Genomic DNA, 19,365 nt, shown 5'->3' on the forward strand with positions numbered 1-19,365 from the left:
CAGTTAGTCTTTGTCCCTGTTTGGTTTGATATGGGGTAATATCGCCGAGGGGCTTTCTTTATTGCTGTTAAGGTTTCTCCTTAACCCGCTGTAAAAAAGGCCCATAATGTTTTCTTCATATTAAAGGCTTACAGGCTTGGACACGCACACTAGTTTTAAGAGCTCTGAGTTTCCCCTAAAGGTTCAATAAAGTGCATCTATCTTCCTGTTGATCTGCTGATCAGTATGCCTGTTTGAGTGAAGGATAAGTTCATTGTGTTCTCTAATCATCTTTAATAGCAATAAACTTTGCAGAGCATACTGTAAATGTGTATATATATATATATATATATATATATATATATATATATATATATATATATATATATATAATAATTTTAAATGCTTTAAAATATATAATAATAATGCTTATGCATGGCAACAGCGTTTAGATTCTGTATTGGGACAAAAAGTAACACTGGGGTTGTGTGATATAGATAATATCTTGATATTTTTCAGCCTTTTGTTGATATTCAGTATTTTGGCTTAATATTTTGTTGGTTTGTGTTTTGGTTTCTCTAAGAAATGCATAACGAATGCTATTTTCTGCACCTGCAGTTTATGTTTTCTGTGTTCTGCGACGTTTCCCTCGGACTTTAATAAGCCCTGTTGTTGCTCACCCAGTTTTGCAGCAACATGGATATCATTAGTAATCCCAGACAGCAAGCTAATGCTTTTTAATCTTAATTTATAACAGGGCAAACAGAGATTGTGTATCATATTTAATGAGGGAAGCGGAAAGCTTATCTGAACACACAACTGAAGCGTGTGAGAGATTATTCTGCTTGAAATACAGGATGTGTAAATTTAAAAAATGTAGGGTACAGAATTAGTTTTTGTCACATCTGCTAATGGCAGGTGATTATAATAATGTAAATATTTATAATATCAATATATGATTTGCATTTTATTAAACCAAGTGGTTTTCTATTTGATTAGGGATGTGCATGAATACTCAAGTACTGGATATGACGGCGACGATTGATTATGAAATCTATACTCTCTCTCATGTTGTTCCAAACCCGCAAGGGAACACAAATTTCTTTTTAATGAAATCTGAAAGCTTTCTGAGAGCTGTCCCTCCGTTGACAGCTATGCAACTGACACTTTTGATGCTTCAAAAAGTTCATAAAGAGATTGTAAAACTAATACATACAAATTGAGTGGTTTAGTCCAAATTTTCAGAAGAAACTTGTCCAGTTTATATGATGAACAGATTGAATTTAGGCTTAAATCACATATAAACATTGCACACATAAACAGAAGCTCAACGGAACCTGCTTTACGCATGAGAACAAACCTCTTGTGGAAGCTCAAATTGCTGCATAACATGAGAATGAACCTCATTGGTTCTCGCACCTCAAGCAAACATGCTTGAGTTTCCGTTTACCACAGCTGACTTGTAGATACATTTTTAAATGTGAATAAAAGCTTTATTGGCATGACTGTAAATCATACAATATTGCCAAAACATACATAAAATACTAATAAAAACATCTATCTATCTGTCTGTCTGTCTGTCTATCTATCTATCTATCTATCTATCTATCTATCTATCTATCTATCTATCTATCTATCTGTCTGTCTATCTATCTATCTATCTATCTATCTATCTATCTATCTATCTATCTATCTATCTATCTATCTATCTATCTATCTATCTATCTATCTATCTATCTATCTATCTATCTATCTACCTAAATTCTGTTCATCATATAAAGCGTTTTTCTCTTCAGAAAATTTGGACTAAACCGCTCAATTCATATGTATTAGATTTATAATCTCTTTAACTTTTTGAAATATCAAAGTGTCAGTTGTGTAGCTGTCTATGGAGGGAAAAAATCAAAAAGATCTTTATTTTTGTTCTGAAGATTAATGAAAGTCTTATGGGTTTGGGTTTTTGGGTGAACTATGCTTTTAAATGCAAAATGAGTAATTGACAGATTACTAGATTACCAAAATAATCATTAGTGAGTTGTAATGTTAAGTTTATGTTTAGGGCTGTGACGGTGGCAAATTTTTACTACCGTGGTGGTAAATCACCAACAATTGTTGCGGTGGTGGGGTCCGAAGGGGGGACGGGGTTTGGTTTTTGTATATATATATATATATATATATATATATATATATATATATATATATATATATATATATATATATATATATATAATATTAGAGGTTGCATTAGACTTGCGTTTCGCCGTCATTTTGATGGACAGGATCGTAAAAAAAATCCATCATAATCAATAATTACCAGTCATTTTAATTTTTATATTTTAATGATAAGACATTTTATTCATGAACTTACAGGACAAGCAAATAGGTATAGGCTTGCATTTATTTATACTATGAAAAGAAAGTTGATCAAAGACTAGCTGCGTCACTTTTAGTTTTCATCTGCATTGTGAGTGAATGCGATCATCCTTTCCTCTTTACTACCTTTACAGAACAAAATAAACATGAATGAAAATAAAAAAATACGTTGAAAGATACAGTAGCTTACCGAAATCTGTATCACGTCAGTTTAATCAGTGCTGCAAACAATGTCACCTAACATTATGCCTCAGAAAAGACATTCGTTGACCATAAACTTATAGTCAGCACGAAAAATAACAAAACTTAATTAAGTAAGCATGCATAAGTAACTTTATCATTATACAGTTGACTTAAACTGGGTGCTTGTCTGTGTGTATAAGCGCATTGTTTTCATTTTGTTCTGGAGACTGAACTCGCGCTCTGCTGCCACACTGGAGAGCACTCGCCATCTACTGGACAGGGGTGGGAGTTAGAACAAGCTTACATACAAACGACATAATGACGGATGTCAAAATGACGGACGGGCTGCAGATTTTTTCCGTCACTGCTAAAAAAAATTTCCATCAAAGACGGAAAAATTTCAGTTAACGCGATCTCTGAGATATTTATATATGACGTCACTATACCGCCGGTGACACTCCACGACCGCGGTGGCGCGGTTGTCATGCTTACCGTCACAGCCCTATTTATATGTTGTGTATCTATAATCGCATATAGACTTTATGCACCAGAGAAACATCTTTTGTGCTTGAACCTCCATTTTTGCGGTAGCTCTGTATATTTATATGGCATCACGGTTGAAGTGTAATTAGCTGGTGAAGTGGATTTACTTATTGTCGAGTTAATGAAAGTTGTCTTGAGCATTGTAATGTTTGAAGCGAATGTCATGACAAATGTCAGTAAACCTGGAAGATTTTAAAACGAGCGGTTCATTCATAAATCTGTAAGATCTTACTTTTATGCTGTAACAGTAAAAACCAGAAGACAGAACACAATTCACTCCTCAGCTTCACCTCATGCTGCTATTACTTTACTAGATGTTTCTTTTGCGAAAACATTGCATTATTGATAATCTAGCAGTGTTATTTTTCTAGTCATATTTTCATATCATATTTTTATTTTGTCAACATTGATTTTCGCAACAGTGTTTTAATTAAAATATTTTACATTAGTTGGTGATGGTTTGACTTATTTTGAATCCCTAATGTCACTTACATCAGCGAGGGTCCTACATTGAAATTTAATCTGCATGTTATGTTGTAGTTTCTAAAAAAAAAAAAAAAAAATACTGGCCAACTGGCAATAAACAAGTTTTATTTACTTAATTTTTACTCACACGTGACAAATGTTGAGTGTTAATAGTGGGTCCTCCATGTGTGTAAAAAAGACATGCATATTTAATTTTAATTAATTTATTATTTTTTTTAAATATGATTTTGATAAATGACACCATATTACTGTAATATTACCAAATGTCTTTGTAAAATGTTGAAGTAGTGAGGTTTTCAAGTGTTCCTTCTGTTAATCAGATACATGGCTGTTAATGATTATTTCAGTCATAGTTGTATTTTACACAGAAGTTAACCAGTTTATGTGCACTCTCCACAGTGGAGTAGCTTTCTCCTCAATGAAGTGTTGTGGATTGAGACACAGGCGTATAATTCACGACAGACGTTTGCCAAATAAGTGCATATTAGTCAGTTCGAAACTGTGATTGGCAGAAGCAGGAAGATGTGGTTGCGTCTGAAAGTCATTGAGTTTCAGTCTCTTACATTATAAATAACAAATTCGTCATCATTGATAGTGCAGCAGTGCCAAAGTCCCCTTTCAGATCTCAGACTAGTAATAATTCACATTAAGGCTGCACAATTAATCAAATTTGTAATCATGATTACAGTTACGGATGCCACAATTATGTCATTCAAAGGTGCATTAACAAAGTCCACTTACATTATTCTGTGTGCTTAAGATGTTTTTTTTTTCTACACTACACATTTTTTTTCCCATTATTTTAATTTTAGTTTTAGTATAACATTATAATACCATGCATATTTTCATTTTTTTTATTTAAAGAAGGCACCAAATGTATATTTGACATTTATTGCTTTTCTATAGCATTAAGCCTCAAAAGTTTTTCAGGAAGAGTGTTTTATTTTATTTTAAGGAGAACTAGGGCTGTCAAAGGATTAATCGCGATTAATCGCATACAAACTAAAAGTTTAAGTTTGCCTAATATATGTGGGTGTACTGTGTAATTATGTACATATAAATACAAACACATTCATGTACATATTTATTTGAGAAATATTTACAAGTATATGTATTTATTTGTATTTTTATATAATTTATATTATATATAAATGCAAATATTTTGTACATCAATAACATTTCTCTTAAATATATACATTAATTTGTGTGTATTTATATATGCATATTAATTACACACAGTACTCACACACATATTATGCAAACTCAAACTTTTTTGTATGCGATTAATCATGATTAATCGTTTGACGGCCCTAATGAGAACAAATCATTAGTTTTGCTTTGCATCAATATAACCCAACTGAGTTGTTTTCCTGAAAACGTCAGACGTTATCTGACATTATATACATTATCTGACCTCCCCAGCCACTGGCATTAGCAGGTCCTGCTTGTAGATAAGCAGGTTGAAAGATGTCAGAGCAGAGACAATTTCACTGGTATAGAACTGCCTTTTCTTTGGTGGAACTGGGCATGATTTTCTAAGTCTACCTTAAAAACGCTTAGCTAGAGTGATTTACTAGGGTGGTTACTACAGAGAAAAACACTTTTCTCCTAGAAAAGTAATATTACTGCATACCCATTTGCTTGTACCTGGATGTTTCACAGCACTTGAGAACAATGTTCTTTGGATAGATGAGGCAACACTTCTTGGTTAATCAAACACTGATTTGCTGTGCCAAACTCTCAACAGTAAAATGTGGTGGAGGAGTATGTTTAGGTCTGCGTCACTGCCTCAGGGCCTGGGCAGCATTGCCGGCATTGAATTTCAAAAGCTTAAATATGTGGAAATTTAAAATGATGTCTTTTGATATGATGCATTATTATGCATGATTATGTACTGGTGCAATTTATTGACAATATTTGTCCTTTCAGTTCATTTTTTTTAGCAGCATGAAAACTTATAAATTGTCAACCAGAGCTAGGTTGACAACATGCGGCATGTAGCATCAAATCACTGATGATGTGGAGTCCAAATCCCCATTCACATTTGTGTCTTAGTCATACCTTTTTAATGGTTGGCAAGAATACCAAAAGCTGAAAGGAGCACATTGTGAAATGTAATAGCTGTGTTCTTCAGAGTAAAAGTGTGAACTTTAGATTTATGCCACACTAAAACAGTCATATGACGGCATATGATATTTGTGTCTAGTATAGTTTAGAAACCCGGCTTACAGTGCAGCATGACTTGTCTTGCTTTACTGTTGGTTGTTAGTGGACAATGCGAGGAACCCCATTTTAATCAATATGATCAAATAATTTTACGTGAATGCGAGTGGAAATACCTTCTGTTTCCTGCATGTCTGATGTGCAAGTCTCTCTGTGTTTCATGCTCGCGAGTCGAAATGCACGGAAATTACAAATTATTTAATTGTCCTTTGAATAGAAAATAAAGACCTTAAAGGTGCAGTGTGTAAATTTTAGCGCCATCTAGCAGTGAGGTTGCAACCAACGGCAGCTCAACTCTCCCTTTCGAAGCAAAATAGAGAAGCTAAATGGCTCATTCTAGGGTAATAAGAACATAATGGTTCATTATGTAAGGTCTTTATACACCACCAATTATATTGCATTTCTGTTAATAGATCCTCCCAGTTTTTACACATTGCACCTTTAAGCTATTAAAAGCTTTGCATGGGTCTACCGGTCGGGATATACAAAAACCCTTGATCAAACCTGTGTGTATTTCCCTTTTGGAGAATGATACTGTGCGCAAGAATCAGAATAAACCAATGTCTCTACCTCTGAAGTTCCTAATTACCCCCCTAGGGCCGCATGATTTAAGAACAGCTAGAAATTAGACTGGCTAATATTCCAATCTGGATTTGAATGGTTTCCTGTTCTCAACCCGTAAAGTCCTGTTAATGTTTTCCATATTGCCAATTGCTATTGCATCATATTTAGCAATTTACCACGTTATGCAATTAGAGCAAATTTCAAGATGAATATGAGGACCGAAGACTTCATCCATCACAGATGATTTCAGATTTCCTGTGCAAGATTAACTATAATGTAATTAATCAAACAAATGTTGGGGTAAAGTTTTTTTTCATCATTTACTCATATTGTTTCAAATCTAAATTACATTCTTTGTAGCAATGATATTTTATATCATACTGTTAGAAAAGTTCACATCAAGTCACAAGACCTGTCCACATGACTTTAAAGGTGGAATCAAAAATTGAATTTACCTCGGCATAGTTGAATAACAAGAGTTCAGTACATGGAAATTACATACATTGAGTTTCAAACTCCATTGCTTCCTCCTTCTTATGTAAATCTCATTTGTTTAAAAGACCTCAGAAAAACAGGCGAATCTCAACATAACACAGACTGTTACTTAACAGTCAGGAGCGTGCGATTTAAAGGGGCCACGTGCTGAATTGGTGCATAGTTAATGATGCCCCAAAATAGGCAGTTAAAAAATTTAATTAAAAAAAATCTGTGGGGTATTTTGAGCTGAAACTTCACAGACACATTCACGGGACACCTTAGACTTATATTACATCTTGGTTCTAGGGCACCTTTAAATTACTAGCACTGAGTTAAATGAGTCATAGTGTCTCATATTTACTAGAAATGCTGCATGGCGCATGACAGAAAACAGAACGCGGGTCAGTACAGTGTGTTTTTTATTAACGTGGTGTTATTATGTGCAGCAGAGTAAACGGCACTTGTGTTTACTGTATGTGCGCCGCCTGTAGAGGGTGTTCCGCAGTTTGCAAGCAGCCTATTTTGAGGAGACAGCTGATTACCATTCATTTGCCACTCTGATTTACTCGCAAAATGCGAAGACACTGCATGCTCACTCCTGCTCGAATCCAAAGTAAATCATCAACACTATCATCTCTTATATGTGTTTTATTTAAGTAAAAACATTACAATCGGTGAAAACGCATGCGCAGGTTACTTTACTTCCTGAACAAGTGGGCACCCGAGTCCATGTTTCTTTCATATTGACGCGAACTGCGGCACAGTTCAAGTGCAACCAAACTCAGACCACCTCCTTCAGGTAGTCTCGGGATCGGTATCCCGGTACGCACCCAGGTTCAGCATGACAGCTTTCACGTTAGCGATTTTTCATGCGAACCACACCCCGTTTCAAACTAAACTGCCAGTGTGAAAGCCCCCTTAGTCATTGGATCTGCTTCAAATTTTTCAGTGTATACTGTGTGGACAATAATGCATTTTGACATATCAATGTTGCAAATTTATGTTTCCTCCTTGTGAAAAAGCCAAGTTTCCAAAGAAGTATTACGCAATATTTAATTGCACTATCCAGTGATTTTTTTTTTTTTTTTTTTTTTTTTTTTTGTGGTCCAGTAAGTGATGGATTTCAGTTTATCAGTGAGTGAAAATATGTTTGGGAATGGAATAATAGTTAACTGTTTGCAGCATACTGCACAATATACACTGTATACTGCCTACTGTTTTTCTTAAATAATATGAGATGTGGCATATAACAAACCTTACAAACAGCAATATATACTAGATTGTTTTCACATGACTTTACTATTGTTGATGTTTAGTTTAGCAAGTGACGTCTAGTCTAGAAAATAAAAAGGTTTATTTGTTTAAAGGTTTATCTAATTTTGCAGTAAAAGTTTGGTCTAATCAAATAAGGTTTCAGCAACTTCAGTTTGGAAATTTATTAGCACTTTACCTGTGTACATGTGCAAGTACAAACAAGCTCATGTCAGTTTGAGGTTTTGACGTTGTAAAGTCAGACTTTAGCAGTAAGATTATTCTCATGAGATTAAGCTTCTGTTTTACTATTATATTTACTGTACTTTTATTTACCATCACTGTTATTTACTAATTCGAGCTAGTTTTGTTTTCTTTGTTTTTTTTGGTGTGTTTTCTTTTAATAATTTTTTTTCGTTACTTTTAAATTGGTCTAGGGAGCATGGGAGCTTTTGAAAGCAGGCGTCTATCAGTGATCCGGTCCGCTTATAGACACCTGCTTTCAAATGCTCCCGCTTTCAAAACGCTTTCAGATTCAAACACTTCTGTGTGCTTTCAAATGCTCTTGTGTGTTGATCATTGTAGCCAATCACAGACATATCTGATGAGCGCATAAACAAAAATGACTTGGCATCGCGGTCAGTACTTTAGTCAACACTACACAGCCCTAAAATTTATTTGCATACAGAAGTAACCAAATGGTCTTGAAATTAATTTGCATTTAATTAATTAATGAATTAATTAATTAATTTATTTATTAATGCGTAGGCATATTTTGACATCATGCAAAATGATGAATTGCATATAATAAGTGGGAAAATACTAAATTTTGCTCTCATTTGTGCAAAAACTGTACCAAAATACTGCAGAGTTTGATTGGACTGTGAATTCAACAACAAAATATATGGGATTTGATTTATCCTTCCTGTTGGTAAGCCTAATTATTTTGCTATCCTAAATGCATGATTATATGAGTTAGTTGTAGGGCTGGGCGATATGGCTGAAAACTGTATCACGATATCAGTGTTTCATATCGGTCGATATCGATAATTATTGATATTTTTTTATGACCCATTTAAAATAAGGACCAGGAGAAAAATATATTACATTTAAACATTTTTATTTTAAACTTAACCTTCCTCTGATCATAATCCCCTCAGTTATTAAGACAGAAATGTCAACAACCATGGAAAACTCAAATAATTAAAATGTAAACATAAGTCTAAAGTAGGGTGACCACCCGTCCCGCATTTTGCGGGACAGTCCCGAAATTAAGTAGTGTCCCGCATTTCATTTATGTCTGTAATTTTTTTTCATCCCTGAAATTACAATACCACAGTAAGAAATATAATAAAAACTGTGAGCATTTAAAAATCTATTTGTGCATCCGTCATATTCTAGCTGTAAAAATAACCAACCAGCGCAATCATAGAGAGAGGTTTTCCAGCTGATGACAACTGAGTGGGCAAACACAACTAAACTACACCAGCAAGGATTTCATCTTCCACTTCCATACTGGATAAGAACCTCAAGAGCTGCTCAAAGCTGCCCAAATCGATGATTTAAAGCATGTAATCATCCATCCTGATGTTAAATATTTCCAACGAACGGCGGCGATCAAGAGCCACACACGGAAATGGTCGAGCACCTACAGAAAAACGAGATATTCTCCATTTCTTCTAACCAATACAAAATTGCGAAATTCAGACACGACTTTCTTCTCACGTTAATATTTCATTTAATGCGGGTTCTGTGGCGTTATTATATTGAAAAATGTCGAGAGCGCATCAAATGCATGAGCAATCTCTCCACCCACAGGCGGATTCCCTTGCACAAAACTGGACGCGCACGTGCGCTCTTGCTCCGATATAACATCTGCGCGCTCAAACTTTTGTCCTCCTGCATGTGCAGGTCTTCTCTCCAGGATTTAATGTTGCCATAAGCGCAACATTATAGTGTGGGCACCCACCTGCAGAAACATTAATCGGCGCATATGCCAAGTTTGCCAACAAATGTAAATCAATATTTACATAGTGTAATAGTGTTACAAAGTGTAATTTACATAGTGTAATAGTTGTAAATGTATCTGTCTCATGTGTCCCGCATTGCCCCGCAAAATCACATCTACTGTCCTGCAACAGATCAATAGTCAGGTGGTCACCCTAGTCTAAAGTCACAATGAACACTTTTCCTCTTTTATTTACAGTTTCCTCGCTCGCTGCGGCACTCATTTTCTGCTTATCAGTCGCCGGTTACTGAAGAGGAATCCAGCACGAGACAACGATATGGCCCAACCAAAATTGATACTGTTACATGATTGGCTGTTAGCGTGTCACTCCCTACATTGCTAGGTTACCAGAGAGCAAGTGCCTTTGTTAATGCAACCAAACTTGCTTCGCAACCTCTGTTTTCTTCCGACGAAGAATAAAAAATATCGAACGTTTTATCGAACACATTTTTTGTTGATATCGATCACGTGTCTATCGTGATGCATATCGTTATCGTTTTATCGCCCAGCCCTAGTTAGTTGCATTTTTTTTTTATTGGCATTTAGCTTTTTTTTTTTTTCCTTTTGTTCTTATCAGAACAGACCTGAGATTCATCACTTGTAAACCTATGTCATAAACTGTTATCAACTGCAACATCAACCACAATGACAATGTCGTAACATCTGTAAACCAGTAGTTTCACTTAGTTTATAGCCCAAGAGGAAGCTCCCACGGTGATGGCACATCTTTTGCGTCACATTGTATGAATGAGTCTAAATAACAGGAAATCCCTTCTATCAACCAATATGCCACTACACTTGGAATCCACTGATATGATGAAAGTCTTCAGTGGAAAACCAAGCCCACAAGCTAAATTTAAACCTGCAATGACCTACATACATGCAAACTTTGACGAACACTTTGATTTAATAAAGTAGAAATTTTCCACACTGTGTTTATCTGTTGCTGAAAGCGGAACATTTAGAAACATCCTGGAACATGCTGCAAGAGTTCTCTGTAAAACCAGATCCTCTTAATGTGAACTGATCAAGGTTTCATTTGTTTAATCACTCTGTGTTTTGGCTTGAAATGAGTCCTGTTGGCATGAGCTGGGCTGTGTTCAGTCACGCCATGAACGCAACACGCCGCAGCCTGCATTCAGTGCTGTGAAAACCGAGCTGTGCCGAGAACATTTTGGACACAATCGCAGCCGTTTTTCCAAATTTCACTTCACACTTTATAATTATCCATATGTCATGAAAAATATTTCAATAATGACATTGTGTAGGAGCTTTACCGGAGAGTGAATCAAGTGCTAAATGAATGTTGCACATCAGAGACACGCAGCTCTTGCATAACTCGTTTGCACAACTTATTACATGACTTACAGGACTGCTGGTAATTAGTGGAGCCTTTTTAATTTTTTTCCACAGAAATCTCTAATGTTAGTTGTGGTTTCCTGTAGAAAAAAATTTAGATCTTCTGATTTTTGCAATAAAATAGGCTGCAGTATTCTTAAGATTTCAATATGTAAATCTTTTATGATTTTTAAAAAATATATTTTATTATTGGCTCAGTGGAGGACATAGAAGCTGAAAATAAATGTATTATGTAAATGTTGGTCGATTTTAAAAATCCAATGTATGTACAGTAGGAGAGATCCAGAGATGGGTCAAGATGGTCAGTGAAGTCAGCAAGCCAAGTATCTTTAGCATTGTTTTAGCAGCAGTACTTAAAAAGGGATCAATTTGGATACACAAATTCTTGGAGCGGGATTTTAGCATGCAACAGTAGCACATTAAAACAATCTCTGAGAAGTTGTATATGTAAATTCACCCCTTCATACTGCAGACATGTGCAGATGGATGTCTTTCGATTTTTGTCTCTTATTTTTTTTTTGTGGTGGTGGTGTTTTCTTTTTCGTCTTGCGGCGTGAACTTTGAAGATAAAATATAAAGTTTCAAATTGTAGAAAAGGCCTTTTTAGACCTACTGCATTCTTTTCCATTGTGTTGTGCTCCATCCAGCTTTTTATGAATACATTTTCTTCACGTTCTTTAGTTTAGATATCACCAAATCGAAAATGCAGTTTTGCACATCTCTAGAAGAATCATCCTGCAGCCCATCGCTCAACTCTCATTGCATAAGGCAGCTCAGATGAGTTGAGACTGTGTGGACTGCAGGTGAGTGACGTCTGGGGGCACTTTGGTCTGTCTACATCCTCTATTTAAATGTGTTCTGGTTCCAGTTTTATTGAATCATCTCTGTCTGGCTGCTCTTAGTGGACAGACCTGATGATTGGGTCTTTATCCATGAAAAATTGTGTGTGTCTGTGGGGTGTATGTTGTTCTACGTGATATTCCAGGAAACAAATGTGGGACTTTATTTTATCAATCAGGAAACGATTGGTTTGGGACTGTTTTCCATACCACCATGATCACCCTGTGAAACTTTCTCTCTTGCCTTGATCATTCATTTCATTTGTTAAATTTGCATGCTTAAACAATGACAAATAATACAAAAGTTAAATAATAAACAGTGGTCTTTCTAGTCTGCCTCTGGTTTAAACCCTCTACAATGCGAGTAAAGCACTCGCATATGCGGCTAAATCTTGTCGACTAAATAATGTCTATTATTACCAATGGACTAATAAATTCTTAGATTTTATTCGCCAATGTGTGTGTTAGAGGTTAAGCATAAATTTAGCATAGTTATATTTTCACTGTTTGAACACTCTGACTAAACGCTTGAGAGTTTCGCTCTCCAGCAAGCGATACTACAACAACAACAACATTTATTTATAAAGCACATTTAAACACAATGTAGATTGTTCCAAAGTGCTGTACAAAGTACAAAACAGATCTACACAAGAATAATTTACAAGTTTCCAAACACTAAAGAATAAAAATACGATTTAAGAGAAGATTTAAAAATGTCCAATGAAGGAGCAGACCTCACATGATAGGAGACCATTCCAAAGCTTGGGCCCAGCCACAGAAAAAGCCCGATCACCCTTTGATTTATAGCGACACTGAGGCACAGTTAGGAGCAAGTGAGTAGAGGATCTAAGTGCCCTAGCAGGACAGTATGGTACAAGAAGATCACTTGTATATCTTGGTGCTCGGCCAGACAACGCCTTGTAAACAAACTTAAGGACCTTAAAATCAACTCTAAATTTAATGGGAAGCCAGTGAAGGGATGCTAAAATGGGTGAGATGTGGTCCCTCTTTTTAGACCCAGTCAGAAGTCTTGCGGCTGCATTTGGAACAACTTGCAAACGTGATAATGAAGACTGAGGGAGACCAGAATAAAAAGAGTTGCAATAATCTAAACGTGATGTTACAGGAGCATGGATCACAACTTCGTAATCTTTGCTTGAAAGGAGATGCTTCAACTTTGCAATTGATCTTAAATGGAAAAAAACTTCTTCTAATAACAGCACTAATTTGTTTATCAAAAAAGAGTCAAAGATCACTCCAAGGTTTTTGATTTGTTTGTGTACATTTGTGGAAAGAGGACCTAACTGGGCTTCCAGAGCAGGAGAGGAGTTTGCAGGACAACCTAGAATTAAAACCTTTGTTTTATCCTCGTTTAGCTGCAAAAAATTGTTTGCCATCCACTTCTTGATATCACTTACACATTCTAATAGCACATCAAATGAACCAGTGGTGTCAAGCCTTACTGGAAGGTAAAACTGGGAATCGTCTGCATAACAGTGATATGAAATGTTGTATTTCTGAAAAATGAGGGCCAAGGGAAGCATATAAAGGGAAAATAATAAAGGTCCCAAAATTGATCCCTGGGGCACACCACACAAAACAGGTGCAAATGACGAGGAGAAATTCCCTAATTTTACAGAAAAAAGTCCTATTCTCGAGGTAAGAAGCAAACCATTGCAATACTGTGCCTTTGACACCTACCATGCATTCTAGTCGTTTAAGAAGAATGCTATGGTCAATGGCATCAAATGCTGCACTCAGGTCCAACAAAACCAGCACAACGCAAGAGCCTGAATCCAGTGCAAGCAGGATATCATTTGTGACCCTCAACAGAGCTGACTCAGTGCTATGTAGTGATTTAAAACCAGATTGGAACATGTCCAAAATATTAAAAGAATCCAAATAAGACTGAAGCTGTGAAAACACTACTTTCTCCAAAAGCTTAGAGATGAAAGGCAGTTTAGAGATAGGTCGATAGTTACTGCACATTTCCGGGTCAAGCTGAGGTTTTTTCAACAGAGGTTGCACAATTGCATGCTTAAAACTAGCTGGAACAACTCCTTTGGCTAAAGAGCTGTTAACTATAGCTGTTACCATAGGATCTGTATGATCTGTACTATTTCAGTTCAGCTCAGTGGATCTGCACATACCTGTATTTGACATATACCGCAAACTCAAGTGTGAAGGTGCATGACTTGCTGCCGCTTTGCTGAGAGCATTGTGTTTCTCACACACACGCAAAGAGAGAGAGAGTGAGGGTCTTAAGGCAGGAACACACCAAGCCGACGGTCGGCCGACTAAGTTTTCTCAGTGTGTTCCGCACCGTCGGCTGAAGTTGGTCCTCGGCGGCTTTTTTTCGGCCGATTCGACATGTTGAATCAGCGTTGGAGCTCGTCGGTCCGTCGGGCCATCTGATCATTCTGATTGGCTCTTCAGCTACTGCCACCTGCTGGTACAGAAAGGCATTTCATCTTACGCAGGCACAGAGCGGACGTGCTACTTGGCTGTCGAGCGTTGGTTTGGTGTGTCAGAGCAACTTTGGACCCAGGCGCTGCTGACGTGAGCCAACCCCGCAGTCTGCTTTCGTTGCCACTAGCTCGTCGGCGTCGGCTTGGTATGTACCTGCCTTTACATACCAGGCAGAATCGACATTTTCATTTTTGGGTGAACTATGCCTTTTAAGCACCACCACCAGTCCTAAGTTCAGTTAAAATGACAAATATGTATTCATTAGTGCTGTCAACCTTAAACACATGTGATGACATGACATTTTTCCAGTTTAATGCATTAAAAATATTTAACGCAATTAACACAGCATCCATTTTTTTTCTGTCATCCTTTGTCTAGCATTACAGTATATGATCACGCTCACATTCATGCAAGTGCTTTTATACCATTTTAAGCACGCCAAAAGAGAAAAGAGAACACGCTGTCTGTGAATGTTCTGTCACACACACAATGCACAGAAAGACACGTGGCAGAATCGAGTTCTCTGTCATGCTTCAATGAACAATAACACACAATAATGCCAAAAATGTCCGTTTTGTCGAGTATCCTCATAAGAGCAGCCTTGAAAGAGTTAAATAAAGTCTTAAATGAAAGTAAAGAGTTGTGAGAAAGTGGGATGCATGTGAGATCTGCCCGCGTCATGTGCAGCAGCGGCAGCTCTTAAAGTGACAGCAAACAAAGTCCTTGAAGATAATGAAAGAACAAAGGAAACAGAAAATTACCTACTGCTCTTGACTAAAGAACATTTGTAGCTTTAATAATGATTTATCTATATTTAATTTAGGCTATAAATCATGCAGTGCAGACTGTTTGGTAACTTTATTCAATTTCTGTATTTTTCCTATCTGTTAGACAGGTAGGAAGGGCACAGGTAAATATGACATTTATTATGGGTTTATTTGAGGATTGTTCTAAATTCACTTAAATTAAAAGTTATATTTTTGAAGCCTAATAAATGTAAAAAAAAAAAATGGTAGCTTTCAATTATACTGTAATGTTGAATGGCTATTATTCATGTTTAAAATTGGGGGAAAAAATCAATTTCATCCAGACATCAGTAGCAGTATTAGTATCAGTGATACTGGCCTTCATTCATAATAAGATGCCATTAAACAAGTAATTAAAATATACTGTCTTTATTGTTTCTTTATGTTGTTTTAATTTGGAGATTAACTGTGAAATTGTTACATTTTATAAAATATATTAAAAACATATAAAAACTTAAGTGTTTTTAATTGCGATTAATCACGATTTAATCACAGAAAAAATGTTTGATTAATCGAATTATATTTTTTTTTAATCGATTGACAGCACTATTATTCATACAAGGTTACTGAGTTTAAGTTATAATTATTAAAGTTCTATCATTCAATAGTGCTTGATTATCATAATATAATTCTTGATTGACTGATGTCAATAGTGTACATTCAGATATTTAAAAAAGCTGTGCCATTTTACAAAGATAAGCTGATTTGGTGGAATCATATATGTGTATATAGTATGTAGCCATTTGTGTACACATATATATGCATACACACACACACAAATAAAATAGTATATCAGTCTGGCAAGTAAACTAAAAAAATTACTAGCCAATGGCAATTCTATTGCCAGGGTGTGCGTAGGGTTGGGTCTAAACCTTTTTTGAGATTCTCCGTACATAAACAGACATGATGCTGATCTCTGTCACCCTCTGCTGTTGAAAAGACACATCTGCTGGTCAATTCACTGCAGTGTTCATAAATAATATAATATTTCATGTAATATATTTTGTTTGATTCTTTCTGCAGCTCTGTTCTGTAACTGCACTACACCACACTGTGAGAAGGATGGTTTTAAGTGCGAGACCAACGGGGCGTGCGTGGCCTCCACCTCTATCATTGAAGGACAGGAGAAGCATGTGCGGCTCTGCATTCAGAAAGAGAAGCTGGTTCCTCCTGGCCAGCCGTTCTACTGCCTCAGCGCAGAGGGTCTGATGAACACACACTGTTGCTACTCGGATTACTGCAACAGCATTGACCTCAGGGTACCAACCGGTGAGCATCAATACATTACATCAGCTGTAATCAATGCCAAAAACAACTAGCAAATTGCAGATGTGATCAAACTAATGCATCGTGTCCTCTGTCAGTGACAAACGGTCCGGGCGCAGGCCAGGACTGGGGGCCGGTGGAGCTCACTGCAGTGGTGGCCGGTCCAGTCTTTGTGCTGTGTGTGCTGGTTCTGCTGGGTCTCTTCCTCTTCCAGCACCACCAGCGTGCCTACGGCCACCGGCAGAGGCTGGAGGTGGAGGACCCCAGCACTGAACATATGTTCCTGGCCAAGGACAAGACCTTACAGGATCTCATCTACGACCTCTCCACCTCAGGGTCTGGGTCAGGTTAGTATCACAGGAGAAAAAGTTTGCAGGATTTATTTATGCATGTATGCAACAGTGTTATTTATATTATATTATAGTTTTAATTAATATTTAGAATTAGATTTCATTATATTTTCAATTTTTTGTGCCTTTTCATTTAGTTTTTTATTGCTATTAAAACATTTTTTTTTTAATTTAGTTTTTATTTAGTTAGTAATTTAGGCTTAACCTAGTCCCAGAATAAAATGCATGTTTAACTGAAAGCAACATGCACTGACATATCTTAAAATATGTCAGTGCCATTGTTTTGTCTCAAGATGCACATCAGTAATGCTTTTTTCTAAGGCATGTTTATAAAAGCTACTTAAATGTCCAAAATGAACTTAGGCCTAATTCTGGCTTAATCTAAGCCTTGCCTGTGAAACCAGGCCTTAGTGCTTCAATTTAAACTTATTTCAGTTAGTTGCCAAGGCAACATTATGTAGTTTTTTTTATTTTTTTATTATTATTATTCTAGTTATTTATATTTTATTTTATTTCAGCTTTATTTCAATTTGCAAACTGAAAATAGCCCTGTTGTGACATGCATAAATAACCTTTTCATTTTCACTGCTTAATGTAGCTTAAAATATGTGGCTTAATGTGGTGTCACATGGAATAAAACAAAATAAACCATGCATCCTACATTACGGATTTTTTTATGAAGAGTTCAGATGCAAAAACCTCAAGTCTGTCTGACATGTTTTCTTTTAAATTACCATTTTTACCAGGCTCCTATGTTTAGGTTCAGTAATTTCACTTTAATGGCAATGAAAAGGTTATTACTCAGTTATTGAAATGCCTTATTTTCAAAAATGTCACTTTAGTCAATTCATTGGTATTTAACATTAGCATTTTTTTCTTTTGCCACTATTCACATAACTCAACAAAATGTCATTAAAACCTTCTGTTGTCATTTCGCCTGTCGATCTTCAAAATGTCATAACAGTAAATCACACCAGTAAATCATAACAGTAGTTCATCTGTCTTGTGCACAATGTTCTTTTAGTGTTATTTATATATGACTGAGGTTTTATTAATATTTTGTATTAGCTATTATTTTTATTTTCAGTTTTCATTTTCATTTTAGTCCAATTATGTTAGGTGTTTTATTACTATTTTTTTAATATTTCTTTTTAGGTTTATTTTATTTATATTTCAGTTTTATTTTGGTTTTATTTTTTATTCCCAGTTCAACTAAAACTTCAAAAAAAATTTCATTTAGTTGCTGAAGTACATATATATATATATATATATATTTTTATTTTTTTATTTTTATATTTTATTTTTTATTTTTTTAAATATATTTTATCAACTTTATTTCAATTAACAATTTTTTTTTAATAGTTACACTTTAAGATTTAATTAATGATATCAACCCTGCTTGTGCACTGTATTCCAACGCTGCATCCGAATATGTTACTTCCATACTATATAGTAGGTGAAAAACGGTTTGTGAGCTGAGTAGTAAGTCCGAATTCACAGTACTCATAAAATTGTATGCGTAAAGTCCCTGGATGACCTACTGAAGATTCTGAAGTGCGCATTCAATGGACACTTTAGTCTCCCATGAGGCCATGGGAAAGGATTTGTGAATGGCAGTGAAGCAACGCAACTGACACTGTAAGTCACAAGACAAAGACAACATGGCATATGTAGTATGTTCGAATTTCATTCATACTACTATATAGTACATTGTACTACATAGAACATAATTTTTTAACGGTTGCGAAGTAAATTTCAAACTAAATGTAGCACCTACTATATAATATGGGATATCGGATGCAGCGCAAATCTTCTGAAATCATGTGATGCTTTGTGTGAAGAACAAACAGATTAACATTTAAGTAGTTCACTGATAATCTTCTCCTCAGTTGTTTAATAAAGACTTTCTCTCTCTCTCTGCTGCAGGTCTGCCACTGTTTGTCCAGAGGACAGTGGCCCGTACCATAGTGCTGCAGGAGATCATCGGTAAAGGGCGCTTTGGGGAGGTGTGGAGGGGGAAGTGGAGAGGTGGAGACGTCGCCGTGAAGATTTTCTCCTCTCGTGAAGAACGCTCCTGGTTTCGTGAAGCTGAAATCTACCAGACCATCATGCTCCGCCACGAGAACATTCTGGGCTTCATTGCCGCCGACAACAAAGGTAAACAAATAAATATGCAGTGCATTTTGTTA

General features: G+C 36.0%; 1 protein-coding gene across 1 annotated transcript in view; it reads left to right on the top strand.

The window, feature by feature from the left end:
• The window catches only part of acvr1bb (activin A receptor type 1Bb), a 30,918-nt gene that overhangs the window by 1,488 nt on the left and 10,065 nt on the right, over positions 1 to 19,365 (top strand). Inside the window, exons 2-4 of the mRNA XM_048200145.1 lie at positions 16,584 to 16,829; positions 16,925 to 17,173; positions 19,103 to 19,333. Coding sequence (XP_048056102.1) covers positions 16,584 to 16,829; positions 16,925 to 17,173; positions 19,103 to 19,333 — 726 coding nt within the window. The remainder of the gene's footprint in view (positions 1 to 16,583; positions 16,830 to 16,924; positions 17,174 to 19,102; positions 19,334 to 19,365) is intronic.

The sequence above is a fragment of the Megalobrama amblycephala genome, linkage group LG8 (assembly GCF_018812025.1).
Source record: "Megalobrama amblycephala isolate DHTTF-2021 linkage group LG8, ASM1881202v1, whole genome shotgun sequence".
NCBI classification, from domain to species: Eukaryota; Metazoa; Chordata; class Actinopteri; order Cypriniformes; family Xenocyprididae; genus Megalobrama; species Megalobrama amblycephala.